The 20608-nt window shown below is 41.5% G+C and overlaps 1 protein-coding gene across 1 annotated transcript in view; it reads left to right on the top strand.

Annotated features, from left to right (window-relative positions):
• The window catches only part of GPN3 (GPN-loop GTPase 3), a 48421-nt gene that overhangs the window by 7589 nt on the left and 20224 nt on the right, over positions 1 to 20608 (top strand). The window contains exons 3-4 of the mRNA XM_069214875.1: positions 14165 to 14332; positions 17981 to 18105. Of these exons, the coding sequence (XP_069070976.1) occupies positions 14165 to 14332; positions 17981 to 18105 (293 nt within the window). The remainder of the gene's footprint in view (positions 1 to 14164; positions 14333 to 17980; positions 18106 to 20608) is intronic.

Below are 20608 nucleotides of genomic sequence, written 5' to 3' on the forward strand. Positions count from 1 at the left end.
GAGCAATGAAATGAAAACATGTACAAACGATTCCCCACTGCAAGACACGCAGCAAATATACGTATCTGTATGTAGATTTTTTTTATATATATATATCACAATGCAAAGCACATAGCAGGAATTAAAAAGTGTGCATCACCATGAGGCACGGGCACCTCTGCATCATCTCACTCCTATCAGGATCAGATCGCCAGAACCCAGAATCGACCGAGGAGAGAGATCAATTATCCTCACTGGAAGGATGATGCGCCCCAGCGTCCTGGGCATGTCTGAGATCTGAATCACTCTCCGTTCCGGGTCCATCTGGTTTGGCCTCTTATACTTTGAACAAACAAGAGAGGACAATTCTAGAACCTCCCTCTCACTGCAGAAGTTTATTATTCAAAAAATGCCTATTACTTTAGGCCAGGTTTGAAAAGAACACGTCGGGACTAGCCACAATCCCAAGGTGCCCCTTCAAAATAAGACCGTTCCCTGCCGTCTTAGTACATTCTTATCAGCCTAAGCCCTTGGTGGGAACAGAACACGAAAACAAGTAGAATAAAAACATAACGTGGAAAACTACTTGCAGCTTTTAATGTGGCGGTGGCTAATGCTAAAATAAAGTCAATGGACAAAATGAAGTTGGTGGTCACTAATGTGACAGTGTGCTGCTAGGCTAAGTGCAACATGGAGTTAGTGGTCAAAACACCAATATCATTACAATGAGGCGGACTGGAGAGATGCCTGTATGGCCCATCAAACTTTGGCAATTTCTGCCAGATTCTACTTCATGCAGTTCAAGTACCTACATCAAGCATATCTATTATCTCACAGGATGTGGAGTGCGGGCATCACTGGCTCGCCTACATGTCATAGATGTAAGGACCCAATGGGTGACTTCTTCTGCATAGTTTGGCAATGCCCAGTGATAAAGGCCTATAGGGCCACTAGTATCACTACTGTTTCCACTATCACGGGCATACAACTCGAGATGAGCCCAAGTGTTGCATTCTTGTTGACGTGGGCTGCACCCTTGGAGATAGGATACTGATAGGCCTGGGGATGCTGATTGCCAAACAAGACATTGCACATCACTGTAAAGCCTCCACAGCCCCTTCAGTGGAGGTATGGACTAGGGGCACGGACTGGTGGAGTAAACTTGAAGAAGTGATTTATAAGGCACAGAGATGTCCCCGGAAATAAGAACGTAAGTGGAAGAAACAGTGAAATTATTATGGGCTTGGAATTTAGTAAATACCCGGTAACCTGTAATGTATGTTTTTCAGACATCTTGTGTTCTGATAGTTGTGCCCCAAGGGAGTCTGTGGATCTAGTTTTTGTGACGGTAATGTACACTGCAGATGTTTTTAAACTTGTATGCAAGTAACAAATAAAATCTTTCTATAAAAACAAACAAAAACAAACTCAAAGGTATGGGGAAGTAAAGACGAACAAGCAGCTTGGTGTTCCTGCCAATGTAGACTAGACCTCCTGTAGGATTTAACTATTATCAAAGCCAGTACTGCTGTAGTGTGTGAAAGTGCTTGTTAGAGTATCTGTTTAAGTCCTCCCAAAGTGCCTGCTGCAATTAAGATCTGGTGTTGGATAAGGGCAAAAACAAAACTAAGTATTCAAAACTGGGGTTAAAGGAGGAGTTTGATGGTAGTATTGTTTTGTATCTTGAGATTGACCTCTTGTTATGCGGTTCCCATTTTAAAAGGACTGTGTTTAGGAAAGCAGCACTACCGAGTGTGGGAGACTGAGCACACCTCACAATGCTTGGCAGCGGTCAGCCTAATTCCTGGCTAGCTCACAGTGCTTCACCCTGATCACCAAACCTGTTGGGGCAAAAGGTGATTACTGCAACCTAAACATGATACTGACTCCTCAGGGAAGCTGTGGAAACAGATTATGCCCCTTTTGCTCAGTTACTCACGCAAGCCACGGTGAAACACAAAAGGCGCAATGGATTTCAATGCATTTATTGAGGTATTCACATTTGAGTATTAAAAAAAAAAAAGTGCCACAGTAATTAGGTTGATGAAACGTAGCACAGTAACCAATATGGCACGAGTGAAGAAGACAAACAACTCCACTATATTGCGGGTTTCTAGAGAGCCTAAATGTTCCTACCAAAATCCTATGTCTAAATCTGAGAGCATAGTGGTTGTAACCCTCTGCCTGGTCTGACCGAAAGGATTCACCCCAACCCCCATATCTCAGTGAAATAACAAGGATCTGTCTGTGTCACAAATGGCAATCTCCTCAGTAGGCTGAGATATAAGCACCAGTGTCAGCAAAGCTGACGGTCGGAAGGAAAGCGCCCCAGGCTGGTCATGACCAGAGTGCTCTCTACCCCCATTTGGGTCTAAGTGTAGTTTATATATTGATCACTGCCTCATTTGGGCAGCAGCTGTGATGTAATGCTGTATCTTGGAGATAGAAACTGACTTCTCAGCTGGCAAATACAAGTTAGTATATCATGACCTGTGCATTCCAGCCTTGGCAAAGGAATACAGATTATATATCGTACAAGACTGATTAAACGTGCAGCTTGAACTCTGCCTTCCTAGAAAAAGCAACTGATAAAATATATAAAGACAATTGCTAAAAGCAGACTTGCTAAAATATGAGTAAAAATGCATATAAATGTAAAATAAGGCACAAGCCAGGATACTAAGCTAGGACAGGGGTGCCCATCCCGGGAACAAAAGGGCCTTACAACACCCTCCCTTTGCTAGTCTAAGAGTGCAGATTCTAATATCCCTAATAAATCTAAACTATAACAACTTAAAATAAAACGTAAATATCTCCATTTCAACAAGCAAAACTGTCTTTAATTGACCATTTTTACTTTGTACTTTGTTCGTTTAGTAAAAGGGGTCCAGATTAAAAGTCACCAAAATCCTTCAGGTGGTCATTAAACACATCATTGGAGATAGAATCAATCTAAAAAAGACTGCATTTCAGCAAATGACAACCACCAGAGCCTCATCAAAAAGGTCAAAGGAGCATACGTGATCTGTAGCCTCAGTTGTAGCTGAGGGGCAGCGTTCCGTGCAGTGCTAGATGACTGGGCACCAGGAGCCGGGGCAACGTGGTCCTGGAAAGATGACTCCTAAGAAGTGTCACAGAGCAACCGCAATCTTCTAGGACAACTCCAGGAATGAACCATTAACGGGAACATCATCAGATTAATGTCTGTAGAAAGCACCTGCTGCTGGACAAGACCCACCTTCGTTGCGTTCTCAAAAGAGCACGACAAGCAACGGAAAACAGGCTGTACACAGCAGCGCACTGGCCTGAACGAGAGTGACCAGTCCTTATTAAGCTCCTCTATTAGTGATGCTTCGACATACTGCATCATGTGTTCATGACACAGTCAGGCTGGTGGGAGCTCCATCAGTCTTCTTGTTTGAGATGGGGCAGCCATTGCGAATCAAAAATAGCAACAGCAAAATACTGCCAATTAATGCCAGTACAAATGGAAAACCTCCAAAACCACTCGAAAAAAGTGAGTGTATGGCTGATGATATAACCCCAAAAAACCATCTGGAATGTGCTTACAAAACCAGAACCTACAGCTTAAAAAAATAAAATAAAATACAATCCACTCAGTGTTGAAGGTGTTAAAAATATGGCCCCACCAATTCACCAAAGTGCCTTGGGAAGTTAGTATTTAACAGGGACTGTATCTCAGCTGATGACCTAGGTCATAGGTTTCCCAGGCAGATTTCAGCACCACATGTTTTTGAATCAATATTGCCTTTAGTCTGCTCAGCTTGTCGAAACTGACATTGGAGAAGAAATGAGAGGCCACAAATTTGCTGCATTTATCTGGCGTGGATGGGAAAAGTACATTTCCACAGCAGGTCACTATTTGATAAACAGAAATCACATAGGGGACACCTGCTGTGATCCCACTGCCGCTTTAATGACTGAACTGAAAAACTGTGCGAATGATTGAGACTGGAATACCCATCAAGTAGGAGGCTAAGTTAGCCGTCGACGTGTTGCATGCGCCTTGCAGTGCCACCTGTTTACAAGTCATTGAATGGCTTACAGAAGTCTCGCACTCGCATCCTCCAAGAAAAACTTCCTTTTCCCCACTCATACAGTTGTAATCGAAAGGCAGTTCCCATACCTCATGAATGTAACTCTCCCATAAATGTTAACATTTTTCCGATTGGAAAGTGTTTTAGAGATGAAGTGAATTGGAATGTAGAAATCAGCAGTGATATCACCCAATCTATTAACCACATTGATGATGGTGTTTCTGCCACGGTAAAAAGCAACTTCTCCAATTTCTCTATATTAAGCATGATGCAACTAGCTTCTTTCTTTGCCATTATCTGTTGTTTCCTAGTAAGGCTGAAGGGAGTGAATAACTGTAGAGTTCACGTGCTACCAAGGCACATAATTCCCCTTCAAGATTCCAACTCAAAAGCATAATGGACTTTACAGGGAGTGCAGAATTATTAGGCAAATGAGTATTTTGACCACATCATCCTCTTTATGCATGTTGTCTTACTCCAAGCTGTATAGGCTCGAAAGCCTACTACCAATTAAGCATATTAGGTGATGTGCATCTCTGTAATGAGAAGGGGTGTGGTCTAATGACATCAACACCCTATATCAGGTGTGCATAATTATTAGGCAACTTCCTTTCCTTTGGCAAAATGGGTCAAAAGAAGGACTTGACAGGCTCAGAAAAGTCAAAAATAGTGAGATATCTTGCAGAGGGATGCAGCACTCTTAAAATTGCAAAGCTTCTGAAGCGTGATCATCGAACAATCAAGCGTTTCATTCAAAATAGTCAACAGGGTCGCAAGAAGCGTGTGGAAAAACCAAGGCGCAAAATAACTGCCCATGAACTGAGAAAAGTCAAGCGTGCAGCTGCCACGATGCCACTTGCCACCAGTTTGGCCATATTTCAGAGCTGCAACATCACTGGAGTGCCCAAAAGCACAAGGTGTGCAATACTCAGAGACATGGCCAAGGTAAGAAAGGCTGAAAGACGACCACCACTGAACAAGACACACAAGCTGAAACGTCAAGACTGGGCCAAGAAATATCTCAAGACTGATTTTTCTAAGGTTTTATGGACTGATGAAATGAGAGTGAGTCTTGATGGGCCAGATGGATGGGCCCGTGGCTGGATTGGTAAAGGGCAGAGATCTCCAGTCCGACTCAGACGCCAGCATGGTGGAGGTGGAGTACTGGTTTGGGCTGGTATCATCAAAGATGAGCTTGTGGGGCCTTTTCGGGTTGAGGATGGAGTCAAGCTCAACTCCCAGTCCTACTGCCAGTTCCTGGAAGACACCTTCTTCAAGCAGTGGTACAGGAAGAAGTCTGCATCCTTCAAGAAAAACATGATTTTCATGCAGGACAATGCTCCATCACACGCGTCCAAGTACTCCACAGCGTGGCTGGCAAGAAAGGGTATAAAAGAAGGAAATCTAATGACATGGCCTCCTTGTTCACCTGATCTGAACCCCATTGAGAACCTGTGGTCCATCATCAAATGTGAGATTTACAAGGAGGGAAAACAGTACACCTCTCTGAACAGTGTCTGGGAGGCTGTGGTTGCTGCTGCACGCAATGTTGATGGTGAACAGATCAAAACACTGACAGAATCCATGGATGGCAGGCTTTTGAGTGTCCTTGCAAAGAAAGGTGGCTATATTGGTCACTGATTTGTTTTTGTTTTGTTTTTGAATGTCAGAAATGTATATTTGTGAATGTTGAGATGTTATATTGGTTTCACTGGTAATAATAAATAATTGAAATGGGTATATATTTTTTGTTGTTGTTAAGTTGCCTAATAATTATGCACAGTGATAGTCACCTGCACACACAGATATCCCCCTAACATAGCTAAAACTAAAAACAAACTAAAAACTACTTCCAAAAATATTCAGCTTTGATATTAATGAGTTTTTTGGGTTCATTGAGAACATGGTTGTTGTTCAATAATAAAATTAATCCTCAAAAATACAACTTGCCTAATAATTCTGCACTCCCTGTAGTTGGCTCTCTCCATGCTGTAATGGTGGCGTCGTTCTGAATGATGTCAATTGCAGGTGACACTATAATATTTAAAGTGTAAATTTGAGTGGACAGTGTGTTCATACCAATACCGTCAATGGCTAATGATTTCTCAAAGTTTTCCTAATCAATTTGCCTTGAACAGGCGACCGCTTCAGTTTGTGAAACCTTCCATATTTTGTTGTATATTGCATGCAAAAATCTTCTAGAGTGTAGTTTTCTACGACCTAGCAAGAAATCTTGCAAATCAGTTTCCTCAGAGAGGAGAGAGAAGTGCTCTTTAACAGTTGTCAAACCTGCATCAACCATTGCTGACAAAGTTTGCCCACGCTATGTGTGGTGACTATACCTCTGTGTTGTGATGTAACAATAGTCCGGTCTGCTTGTCTTAAAACATCCTTCAGAATTAACAAAACATGCATGATGACATTTGTGTCCCCTGGCCACAATAAGCACCCACCAGGACCTGAAAGTGTTGAATTAAATGTACCATTCTTAACCATACCATTGAGCTTGTCTAAAGTAAAATACACAATATTTTGCCAATTTTCAAATTTTGCTATTGAGAGAATAATGGGTGCATTAATTTCTTTGACTTTTGCTAACCCAAGCCAAGTTGTTTGCTGAATAGTGTCATTCAAGGATATCAGTTGCAATGGAATTAAGGGTGCTTTCAATAAGACATTCATGCCTTGTACCTGCCAATCTTTCATTCTGCAAACTGTTTTTTAAATCAGTGGTCTTTTTCCAATATTCATGACCTTCTATGGCTAACTGGGAAACAAATACATTTGAATAGAGCAATTTGGAATTTATAAGCAGGGTTTTCCTTGCTTTAGTCTCTAGTAATTTAAAATAATATGGCTTGGAATTGATAACATCATGTCCGGTTAAATAAATGAATTTGTCTACATGTTTTAGAACTCCCCAAAGGTGGAGCTGAGCAATGTTTCCATTGTGTAAAATTAAAAGTTATGTGTGGGGCACTAATTCTATGCAGGTAAGGATGTCCATATTGATGGTAACAGAACATTTTGCCAGAATCATCAGAGGCAACCTCAGGTGTGATAATGTTCATAGCATTTTTAAAAACATAGGAAATCTGTATCATTTCAGTAGGACCAAAAATGCCATATGGAACTTTAGCCCAAACAATCCCATCAAGAACTGGAACTGCAGAAGTGATCACTAGGGACAAGCCTCTCCGTACTTTGTGGGAAAATAAATACGGTTTTAAAACCTCATCCACCAGTCCAACAGCAAAGCGTTCAGGAAGTTAATGCTCAGGTATTAGCGAGAAGAAAACAACAGATCCAGTCCAAGAAGAAAAGCAATCAGTTCCAATATAATCCATAGGTAATATCATGGTCGAATCAACTAGTTTACTTTAAGCCATTTGAAACGCTTCCGTGTACCATGTATTGAAGCAGCAGTAGTTGTTGTTGAAGAAAAATCATCCAGGTCTATAAAATAACCAGAAGCAATCTGTGCAAAAACTGGACCCGGTGCAGGCAAAAGAGAACTGTTAGATTCATCCTAGGCAATCTCATCTGTTTATGTTTCATTAGTGAATTGTCGATTTAACGTTTTGGATGTTTCTTATACTTGTAGTAACCAGAATCAACAACGGTTAATTCTCTGCCCTCTCCAGCCTAGGGAAAACAGTTTCAACATTATTTAATGCTTAAAGAGGTATCTCCTGTAGGGTAGTGAGAAGGGTAAGGGAATCCTCCAGGTCTACCGTGCAGGATCGGCCACATGATGCAATTTTATATGATCAATGGAGACAAAATGATTGCCTTTAGAGCCAGGCAGCGGTAATAGTATCACTGTCCTGCTGCCCTGTACACTCAGAACAGGGACTGGTGCTCAATAAAATTGGCCCAACTCTTTCTTCACTAGTATCTTCGCAAATCAGATCACCAACTTTTGGAATCCAGCCTGCGAAAGTTGTTGAATCCCTCATGCCCAAAGTGGTGGCGTGTGTTGTGGAACGCTCATCTGTTCGAATTACTGTAAAACAGTGACACGTTCATTTGTGTCATAAGGTATGTCGGCCACCAAGATCTGGGATGAACATAGAGATGCCAAACAGGACTTTAAATGGGGTACAGCCACCAAAAGATCTTCGAGCCAGATTATTTAATGCTCTTTGGACACCATATAGTTGATTAATCCAACTATGACCTGAACCTAACACTTTTTGAACATAACACTCTAGATGTTAAGGATTGCTTTAAGTGTCTGTTTTTCCTCTCCACAATAGAATTTTCCTCCAGATGATATGGAGAAGAATAATGCACTGCTACACCCACAGTTCCCATGGCATCCATGTAAGCCCTAGAGGCAAAAGCAGGGCACGGTTCCGAATGGAATGCGGCAACTGCATATGTCCTGATACAGACCTGAAAAATTTTAATAGTGCGAGCTCAGGGGATCGTTGTGGCCCCATCCAAAGGAATCTGAAGCAAGAATCTACAGCAAGTAGAATGTACTTGTATGCATCATCAGAATTCAAGGGACCGCAATGGTCTAGGTACACATACTGCATAGACTTATTTCACACTAAGAGGGGGGTCTGTGGTGGGCTTTTGGTGGAGCCTTTTGATTTATTGACAGATGTCACATCTAAGGACATATTGTTTGGGCTTTTTTGTATAGACCATGCTGCCTATAACGCTACTGTAATAATGGGATAGTAGCCTCCACACCAGAATGGGCAGAAGCACTGCTTTGATAAGTTCTAGCCTATGACATTGGTTGAGGATTAGAGTCGCCCACCCCTGGTATTATTACATCAGGAATGTTTTGGACCCTTAAGTGATAGGAATATTTTGTTCGGTATGCTTTTGGTAAGGGTCTGCCGCCAGCGGAAGCATTTACAGAAGCCAAAATTTAAAAATCCACCCTCATATGTGAACAAGTTATTGCAGCAACAGTTGCCATAACAACTGCAGACTTGGCCACTTCATCAGCCAATGAATCCCCCCACAATGTGTATTCCAACATGATGATGACATCTGCCCGTGGCAGTTTGTCCTCTAAACTCTACCACCTTCCCCCACAATAATTTGTGTTTTATTGTTTTTCTGTTTGAGTCTCAGAACCCATTAAAGCATCAGTAATGTACATTTTCATTGAAAGACTACACACAGTACTACAAATCGCACACAGCGAGTGTGGGGAATTCATTATTCATATGTTCCAGTGCCAAAATCAATGCTTTGAGCTCAGCAAGTTGAGCTGTGCAGTCCCCATGGGACTGTGTGTAGGTTTATTGAGTACTAGTGTTTTGTACCTATGGCAGGTGGTGCTGAATCATTGGTGTAAGTGATGTATTTGTAATGTTCTAGAGGCATGGCATTAGTGGGCATGAAGTATTCAAGTTCATATTCAACAAATTCTTGGGTTTGTAATTTTAGATCAAAAACATAATCGGCATCAGTGGCAGTCAAGGAGGTGGGCCATTGTATCCATTGTGTATGTAATGCTTTAGCGTGAGGAACACATTTTTTGGCAACATTCTTAAGGGCTGGGACTGGGTTATTTACAATGGTGCATTTGCCCTGGGCTAATGGTCTCTCCTTAATGACGACCTTCTGAACTGCAGTCAGTATTTTTTCAGTAGATGCGAAACACATCTCTACGTTAGAATATAAATGTGATTTATATGCAGTCTGTACTGTGTCACCTTCATTGAATATTGGTCCATTTGTCGGATCCTTTTCGGAGTTCCCTTCAGCTGTGGTTTATTTGGTCTGGCCCCCAAATTATCCCAATTTATACCTGTGTGTGTGTGTCTAGGAAATTATTTTTAGTATTTTAGTAGCTCGTATTACTGGTCTATCTGTGGAACTTGTGTAAGTCGTCGGCGTACTACCAGTGCTACTGCTTCCCCTTTAATATTTCCCAAAATAATTGAGGAGACCGCAAAATTGCCCATTAATTTCTTGCCCTAATCCAGGGCAGGGGCAGCCCCGCGTTCATTTTGAATTTGTTTCAACACCTTCGGAAGATTTGACAGAGATGGTGTGCCATGCGTTATGATATATATTGCAGCAAATATTCTACTTCTTGGGCAATTCAGAACTGAATTTCTTCACGCCTGGCGGGAACTTTACCCATAATGGAATCCATGGTTATCAGGTTTATCCCTGGTGCAGTCAATTTGGTGTTAAACAGTTGAAGCAGCCCGCCCTGGGACTGTATTCAGTGTTCGCATTACAAACTTTATTAGGCATCTGTATATTCTTACTAAATTATTATGTAATGGGTGTAGATCTGCTGCCTGTAAAATCTGGATGTGGTGTATATGTAGCCAAAACTAGCCATGAGGCCCCGTCATTACTGAGGGGACCAAGACTAACGTGTTCAACTACCTTTGGAAGGGTGCCTTGGAACCAATTTTTCTGTTAATCGTATTTCTAAATAATTGCATGCTTTGTATTGTGCTGGTGGATTGGCCACTGTGTATCTGTGAAGTGTATTTGAACTAGAATCGACTGCAGGAAAAGTGACCTATGAGTAAAATGCTTCAGTTCTATACGCATTGTGTGCACCTCAGTCACTAACGTACCATCTTCACCCCCATCCTCTAGCCCATTTGCTAATAAGTATTGTGTGGCACCATGTCTACAGTTTACTGCTATAACTACTGGTTGTGGCTGTGAAACTAAGCTAGGGCAGTGATGCCTAACCCAGGAACAAAAGGGCCTTACAACACTCCTAGACCTTTTATTTTTATATTGTTTTAGTATGGGAAAGCGATGGGCAACTTCACAATTGGTTATCTGCTTACCATAGCAATGAATAAGGATGCACTATAGCCCCTTCCTTCTCTAGGCTGTTGGAGTATGTTTCCTGGTGTGATGCTCAGCTGCCTACCCCTCACAATAAATGTATTTGACTGGAGAATGCAAGGTTGCAGTCCCTGACCACACGCATAAGGACAGGTGGCTGAATGATTCCTAGAACTGCAGTAGGTTGCTGTCAAACCTTCTTTTGCCTAAGAACCAAGCTAATTTTAAAACCGTCCCAAGTAGATCTGGTGGGGACAGAACAGTCAACAATAATTAAGTAAAACATTTCCATGACTAACAATTGTTTATTCCACCTGTCTGAATTACATTTAAATGTCTGGTAGTTTTCATGCTGTGTCCAAGTCACACACAATTCCTTCAGTCATGAGTATTAACGCTTTTGCAGCAAAGATTTTACCTAATTAGTACCAGTTTAATATCTGAATGCAGCCATCACCCACTGAAAGATGACCTGTAGACATTTACATTATCTGCCGTTGTGCTGCAATGAACAAAAAGAGGAGATGAGGGTAATTGTGGTCCAGCACACGTTCTGCCTAACAATAAATGTCCACAAATGGATGTGCAATTCCGTAGTGATGGTCCACTAGACCAGTGGTACCCAACCTGTGGTCCGGGGACCCCTGGGGGTCCGCGAAGCCTCCTCAGGAGGTCCGCGCCAGCTTAGAAAATTAAATAATATTAGGTCCCAGCTTTCAGTAATGACTCAGTGGGGAGACCCTGGATTCCAATAATGATTCACTGGGGGTCCCCAGATTTCAATAATAATTCAGTGGGGGTCCCCAGGTTCCAGTAATGATAAAGTGGGGGTCCACAGAAGTTAAAAGGTTGGGAACCACTGCACTAGACCAAATTCTGATCACCGGACCAATTCAGGTAGGCAAAAGTGTCCTTTATAGAAACCACAAGTCCTCACTCAATGAGGTGGCATGCTTCATCATTGGGTCCTGCTCCTCGTCACGCTGATGCCGCCATGCCCGACGGGGCCCCTCAAGGGAGCTATTTTTCTATGCCTAGTAGTCTGGATTATCAGACTAGTGACCTCTAGGTTTGAGGGGGCAAATCAGAAAAGGTAGATTGGACTAAAAGGTGTAGAATTAAAATCGACTGAAGGCACTCAAAACACCTTTATTACAACAGTTTCTTTGTTAAAGATTAAAAACCGTGGGAGCACATGAGAGAATAATGGTCCCAGAATTCTAACAGTGGTCAAGTGCTATACAGTAATGCTTGTTACCCATTAGAATAAAAAACAGGATGTTAAAACATTTACACTATGGCAAGTCTATAGTTGTGCAGGCACTAACTCATTGTCTGTGTGGCTTTGGGGTATTATTATAATGGATGCGAAGACTTTGAGAGTCATACCAGTCTCTTGCAAGAGGAATCGGCAAGTTGAGAAATGAGAACGAAGTTAAAAATAGACATGAGTTTACGTTTCGTCATAGTCATATAATGGTTTAGGTATGAGAACTGATGTACCTTGCCTTACTTTGAGCACTTCAGAAATAATCAGATACATGGCAAAACAATTCTCAGGAATCGGAGAATGTGTACCCATTTCTGCTAGTTTAATGTTTTGACCCAATTACCCAGGCAGGGATAAAGCTATCATTAAAAAAAATATTGGGATTGGAGGTTTAGATACTAATGTGAGATTGGTGAGCTTTCAAAATTCATCTACTAGCAACTGTTACTTTTTGATCTAAAATGCAGGTTTGGATTGGTTGTGTTAGATTGACCTTTTCTACCATGCTTATAGATTGCATCTCTTGACAGGCAGACGGTGAGATTTGTTTGAAATGCTGTGCAGTTTTAAATGTGTCTCAAACCTTGTTTGCAAAGTAAACATACCATTTGTATACAAAAAATTCAAAGTTTCAGCACTCAGGTTATCTAGTGCACTCGCTTGCTGGCCCAAGGGTCTTTGCTCAAGTCTTGAATTATTCTTACCCCCTCAAACTCTTCCCTCCTCCGCTCTCCTCCATTGTGACTTCCCCATGGCTGCAAGCAAGGACTGGGTGTTATGGACTGGGATGCTGGCCAGAGTTCTTACCAGTGGCTGAGATTAATTCAAGCATTCCACCAATCACGTTTTGTATTCTTCGTTGTGATGCCCTAAGTGTGACAGGAATGCCCAGACATGGCTCCTGTGCTCACTGGAACCAAGCTGCAGCTGTCTGGAAGGGCCCAAATCGACCAAAACCATTCTTGGGTTGCTTGTGTTCTGGTTCAGGGAGGACCTGGTTTGGCAGTTTAAGTTGTACTGATTCTTTTGGAGCAGGATCATGGCTGATTTGCATATGCAGTGTCTAATCTGAGGTTGTATGGCGGGTACAAAAACGATGGATTGGAATGCAGCTATGAGTAATTAACAGTGGCTGACATCAATTCAAACATACCATTCATCACTTTTTTGTGTTCTTTATTGCTGCGTCTTAGTTTCTTTTTCACTCCTTATGGGCCACGTCTGCTATATTTACTTGTCATTTACCCTTCAAATAAGACTTGACACAACAGTAGGAATATTGAAACCTGTCAAACATTTTTGCAGGGATTCTTCTACATATTTTCAATTTTGTTCTGAGCTCCTACCACAGTTGTTGAGTTTCAAGTAAGTAGTCTTCAACTAATCCTGGCAGAATACTCCCCGATGGTTCGATGTGAATACTCTGGTTTTAAAATGTAAATGGGGTCTGATGCTGTATGTGTCAAGGCAGGACATTCTGACTCGTTACAGGGTGTGTGTTTTTGTATGGGTTAAAGAATATGGATATTTTGCAAAGGGACCTGAAGCAAAAACGCTTGTGTTCTGTCGAAAACAGGTTATTTACAGCTAAACATTTTCTTGTGCTGCTCACTTATTCTTATGAGAATATATAATTGGATGAGAGAGTGATGATTTGTTGGAAAGAGTCTACTTCAAATTATCTTCCCATGATTGGAGGAAATGTTGATTGTAGTATTAACTGGGCTATAGGAAAAAAACAATGGTGAAACCCACAGCCATATAAGGCAAAGGGATTTGGGAGTCTTTGGCTGTTTTCTTAATGGTAATTGTATGCATTGACACGTACAGGAAATTGTTTTCTTATCTAGTTAGGAGACTTTAATAACTTTTTTGCTCACCCCTATATGTACTTAAAACTGACCACATCACATTCCCATTTAACGTTTTATAGTAAAACCAAATATCCTCTATTTGCCCTTTGCTTTCTCCATTTTCATTGTTCATATGTAATATAAGATGGTCTCTTTGTGAGTAAGATGTTATTTTGAATCGCTTCTGAATATTTATCTCCTCTTTGCTGCAGATATCCGAGAACTGATTGAGGTTGATGACGTCATGGAAGATGACACCCTCCGTTTCGGACCAAATGGTGGCCTGGTGTTTTGCATGGAATATTTTTCTAACAACTTTGACTGGCTAGAAAATTGCCTTGGACACGTAGAAGATGATTACATACTCTTTGATTGCCCCGGTCAGTAAGTTTATATCTGCGCCACATTTCTTGTTCTCTTGAGCCTGGGTGAAGATTACCTTTGTTGGCAATTAAACAAGTTTCACTGATAATTTGAAAATGTGAACGTGGTTTCTCTGTAGAACGAGAGAGGCTTTAATGGAGTCTTTCCATCAGGGAATCTTATGATCCAATTATTTTTAATACTCACAACCTACGTGGCTGCCTGAGAGGAAGGAAAGTGGAAAGATGGAGCAAAAGTAAGATGATCAGTCAGGAAAAAGGAACTATAAAGTATGAAAGCATTTGAGGCATGAGTAAGATAATCTTTGTATCTTTTTATTTTAGAGACCCGTAGTGTTCCCTCAGGTAGTTCAGTGAGTCAAATGCTTATTGTTGACATCTGTGCAACCTACCAGGTCATGAAGTTAAGCGCTTCGTGGGACATTTTAGGCTTTCATCCTTTGGACGTTGGTAAATTGCCCCATTAAAAAGGGTAATAGTAACACCTGTTATTACGTAGCTTGAAAATAGCAAAACTGCAGAGTGAGTATATAAACAAGCATTGGCAAAAAAATAAAATATCTCACTTTGCCAATGCGAATTCCCTGCCGGTACTGGGCTTGCCAATGCTTGCAGAGTGGTGGTGCAAACACTGACTGTTATTCTGCAGAGTATGCAGAATAACATTCCAAAATAGTAAGTGCCCCTATTGGCTTTGCCAGTGCTTGCAGCACAATTCTACAAACACTGCCAAAGCCAGTACTGGCAGCGGAGGCTTGGTAAGAGAGGAGTTGAAGGGAGAGAGGCCGAGGAAGGAACGGAAAGCTGCACAGCATTGATACTTTGCTTTGGCAGAGTGGGAGGGTTGGGAGAGCACAATATTTAGACAATATGTTGGCAGAGGGTAGATACCAAATTTAGAACAGTTTTGGGGTTCTCGTGCCGGCAAAGGTTATTGGACCACAGCAGAGGTCGTTGAGGCATCTTACTATTGATGTGGTAGGAGCTGATACACGCTGGTTACTGAAAACCGATAAACACGAACACCTTTTCAGCCCTTCGCTTTCAGGATAGCAAGCAGTCCGCGGCTTCGCCAGGCAGTTGTGCGGGGATAAACACTCCAAACTCAGCAATTACGCACTAGAACACAATTACGACTGTCCATCCCCGTGTTTTAACATTATGAAAATGGAATCTTACTTTATCACACCAACTTTGAAATACAACACAAATAGATTATGCATTGGAGCAAGGGTTATGCCAAGGTGCTAAAGTAAGGCAGTATTGATCTGTGACTGCAGACTACAGATGCAGGCTCATGGGAGACATGCAAGCAGGTTACTGTGTCCGTGACTCACAGGTCCGTCTCTTAATGGTATATTTTTTTTTAGCCGTTAAAAGTTCGGTATGCAGGCTCAGTTGTAAACCCTCTCTGCCTTTGGACAGTGTTCAGTCAGCGTTTACCATCTATGTACAGTGGAGCCCCTGCGCAATGTCTTCTGTGGATCCCCCTACATACATGTGGTACGTCTTCATTCTTGACACTGTCAGTGGAGCAGCAGACGCCACGAACTACTCACTGTACTGGCTGCAATCTCTGGTAGTGCAATATAGGGCCAAGCACAAACCTCCCCACCCAGATGTTAATGAGATCCCATTCACAAGTCATTGGTGAGTCACCTGGGGCAGGACAGAGGGGCCAGGTGGCGCAAACACGTGTCATAATCCTTGTGAGCACAGCACAATGTAGACCGCGGATGGCACTGCACTTCTCTTCATTGATGAAGCACACTAGCTTCACATAGGGGAGGCAAGGAGAGCCACACCAGCAACTTCCTCCAGTCAATCCACTGTTCTGAATAGGTCCCTCTTCCAGGTCATTGCAGGTGGGTCCGTCCCCTGGACGGACTTCCTCCTTCTAAGGTCCCACCCGTCCCCTCTCTCGACAAGCCTGGTGAGTGCCTTTCTACGAAAGACCCACTGCTCTCCTCCAGCAAGTAGTTGCAGACTTTCAGGTAATGTCTCCTCACCTCAGAGAGACACACGCACTTGATCCCAAATATTACCCTGACACTGCAGTGTCCCACCTCATGGCTCACTGAGAAATCCTGGAACCATATGAGGAAGTTTCAATCTTCCTCTTATAAAGCTTTTCCAGACAAGGAAAACTGATTTCACTATTCTGGAAATATTTTGAGGTAGTTCGCTCAGTTTTTGTGTGCCTCCTCTCCTGAGTAGTCAGTCTTTGTCCTCTGGTGATGGTCCCACATCAAGGTGGGGTAAGGTGTGTCTCAAGGGAGAGCACCCAAAATGAGATCAATAAGAAGTTAAATGCTTGCACCTGTCTGCCATCAGTCTTCTGAGTAGGCAAATGGCAAGCCCTGCAGAACGGTTCCTCCTGCACTAAAAAGGAGATTGCCATCACCATCTCTCCACACTTTCCATCTATCCAAATGGGAGTTTCCATAAAGGAACAATCTGGCTTGCCGCTACTGCATTTATGTATAGCTGCAGCTCAACCTTTCAATACTTTAATGCAGTGGTTCTCAACCTTTTGACTTCTGTAGCCCCCACTTAATCATTATGGAACCCAAGGACCCCCATTAAATCACTAATGGAATCTGGGGACCCTCACTGAGTCATTACTTGAAGCAGGAGACCCCAGTCTAAGCATTATTGATGATTTGAACCACAAAATTCACAAAAAACACAGAAACAATGATTTTTCTTACAAAAGCACAACGTATTTAATCAAACTTTTAATGGGAAGGTTGGACCTTTTCTAAATTCAAATGAGGCCACTTGAAGTCCATACTACATTCTGTTTGATGCACTTCCACTGCTTCCTCAAATCAAAACGAGGAAACTAACTTAATTTTTAGCTTCCCATTTTAAATTCCTTCACATTTATAGAACGTTTTAAAATGTTCAGATTTGCATTTTGCTTTTCTTAATTCATACACCCTTTATTAATCTGTTAATATTTATATTTCTAAGCAGTTGCGGACCCCCTGAGCAGGATTCGGGGACAAGTGGATGTCCCTGGACCACAGGTTGGGAACCACTGCTTTAATGCTTCAGAAATGCCAGCAGTAAACCTTTGCATTTCTGGGAGTTGCACAGCTTCCATTTTGTGCTTTACCAAGGGATTTCCAAAACGTATCCTACAGGTTTCATAACCATTCACTCGTATGCCATTCATCGTACCAGTCGGCTGATCCTGGCACATAGAAGACAGTCAGGGTTTCAGCAATGGGCCTGGTCATGACGCTTTAGTGGAACTTTGAAGAGGGAGACTGGGAGGCCTCTCGCACTCTATCAGGGACAGGAGAAAGGAAAAGTACCCATGGTGCTGCCATTACCATTAAGTGTCTGTGAACCCGTATATGGTCAGTTAATTCCATTTTTAAAGGAAGGTATACTTGCTGTGCTACTACAGAACCCCGCTCTGATACTTCCGTACCTTTACACATACAAAATATTATTTCAGGTTTCTGGATGTTTTCAATAGATAGTTACTTATTGGTCTTCAAGTCATGTGTATGTGTGACTAACCGTAAGAAGTGAAAGTAAAGTACATTTTCTGCATCTTGCATTCAAATATTGTCACTGTACATATGCTGACCTAAATGCCAACTGTGGCATCTCTGACTCCCAATATCCTAGGTCAGATTGAACTGTACACCCACTTGCCTGTGATGAAGCATCTCGTGGACCAGCTGCAGCAGTGGGAGTTTCGTGTTTGTGGAGTTTTTCTAGTTGATTCTCAATTCATGGTGGAATCCTTTAAGGTACATATGTGTAATTATTACAATGATTGTGTTTTTGATTTTTATTCTGCATTTGTACGTCACTTTTATCCTAAAACTTCTTGTATCTTTAAGGAGCCCATGTAGCTCCTCTCAGTCATCCTGTCTAGTGTAATCTGAATCTGTCCTCCGCTCATATCGGGATGCATATGTTGACCCCACAAGCCCATTTCTGAGAAAACCTCTCATCTTCTTCTAGGTCCATAGTCAGACAGCCTGATACCTTAGCTTTAAGACACTGTGCTTGAGGGTTCTTTGCCAAAGAAGCAGGAAGAGGAGTACCCCAAAGAAAGTTCAGTCCCTGTCATTAGCTCTCTTAGTGGTATGGAAATATGAAGTTAAGCATTGCCGAGACTCTGGCAATTAGACTGTCAAATGTTTTTTCAGGCTATTCTTATGCAATGCTATATGCAGCTACCAAGGCACAGTATTCTAACATTCTATTATGGCATCTCATGACTCGGAAGGCTCGATCATCCTTAAGACGAAAATTGTATATGGAGGTGCACATCCCACACACATCGCCTTATCTCCAGACACCTAATTGCGATAACGGGGGTCACATATGTGAGTAAGGCAAGGTTTCACAAGGAAATGTACTATAATAGTGTTTATTACACAGAGGCAGACCCTAAATTGACTTTAGTAATGGGAAAATTGCTTCCTATTTTCAACTAAACATTTTAGGAAAGCAGTTGTAAAATATGTATTTACTATGTTATAAACCAGAATCAATAATCCCTTGGCGAAAATACCTTTTGTCTCGCGTAGTTACTTAGAAATGAACTAAAATGTAGGTATCCACAAACCGCTCATTAAAACATTTTCGTTTTGTAAAACACATGCAATAAGTTGCACAAGGCTGGTTCTAGGGTCTCTGTGGACCAATGCATTTGCTTAGGCATTTTTGTCCTCAGTGTCACAGGTTTGAATCCTGGTGATAGTACCTTTTGAATTGTGTAACTACTGTAATTCAGCGCTAATACGCCCCAGGTAGTTAACTTTCACTTAATAAATATATGCTGTGTTATAAAACTATTCTAATCAATTGCAGTGGAAATTATGAAAAGATTGAGCAGGATTAATGTGATTTTAGATTTAGGAGAACACACGTTTGAAAACTGTTTTAGGGTCAACTATGCCCAGCTCTTCCACCCCTAATTGTCCAACAAGGAATGATGTGAGTAGTAATGACAATTATGACCATGTTATTACATCGATGTGACTCCTTGTTAGTTTTTCCAAGGAAATCCCCATTCATATGAGGTTAGGTTATGTGTTTTGGTGAAGAAAACATAATATGTCTTCAACGGGAAAATAGAAGCTAAAAATCTAAAAAACAGAAGGGTCCATTTTCATTATCCCAGCACCACTAGTGCTTAAAATAGCGCTGAAGTTTATCATTAAGGTGGTAATAGTCACCTTTCGGATGTAATTTTTTTTACCACTTTTAAAGTATGTAAATAAAAAGAACTTGGAGCATGGAAACCCTGAATTCTGAGCATTCTGGAGTGTTACAGCCTTTCTTATCACTATTGATGTGTGATTTTATTGAAACATTATTTATTCAAATAGGTCATTATATTACTTTGTCACCATTTTTGCAAATTCCCTTTACTTGTTTAGAATAGTTTTGTGCTACTTATTGTACTTAAAATGGAGATGTTTACCATAGGAATGTCAGGGTCTGAGTGGGGTAATGGTTCTAGACCAGTGGTTCTCAACCGTTTGACTGCTGCGGACCCCCACTTAATTACTGGAATTCTAGGACCCCCCCCCATGAATCACTATTGGAATCCGGGGACCCTTACTGAGTTATTACTTGGAGACCCCAGCCTAAGCATTTTGGATAATTTGAACCGCAAACCAATACAAAATAAATACAGAAACAAACATTTTTCTAACAAATACACAAAAGATGTAATCATTTAATTCAAAAGCACATCTTTAAAAAAATCTAAATTTTCATGGAAATGTTGGACCTTTTCTAAATTCAAATGAGTCCACTAGTCATCCATACTAAATTCTGTTTGATGCACTGCTTCCACGAATCAGAACCAGGACACTAACTTAATTTTTAGCCTTCAATTTAAAATTCCTTCACATTTCTAGATATTTTAAAATGTTCAGATTTGCATTTTACTTTTTTTAATGTATATACCCTTCATTAATCTGTTGATATTATTAAATTTTCTAAGCATTCGTGGACTACCTGAAAAGGGCTTCGCGGATCCTTAGAAGTCCCGGGATGACCGGTTGGGAACGACTGTTCTAGACCATTAGTAATCCACTGATTAAGATTAGTAGAAGCAGAAGATACAGCAGTGTTTGGGTTTTAAGGTGGTAGTAGCTAGAGCACAGGAGAAATTATTCAGTGAAACGATGTTCCAGGTCCAAGAGACTTTGGGGCCAGTAGAAGAATTGGGAACACTGGGTGCAGAAGAGGAAAGCCAGATCAAGGCAACATTAAACTTTCGGACCATGT

Source organism: Pleurodeles waltl, chromosome 11, assembly GCF_031143425.1.
Source record: "Pleurodeles waltl isolate 20211129_DDA chromosome 11, aPleWal1.hap1.20221129, whole genome shotgun sequence".
NCBI lineage: Eukaryota > Metazoa > Chordata > Amphibia > Caudata > Salamandridae > Pleurodeles > Pleurodeles waltl.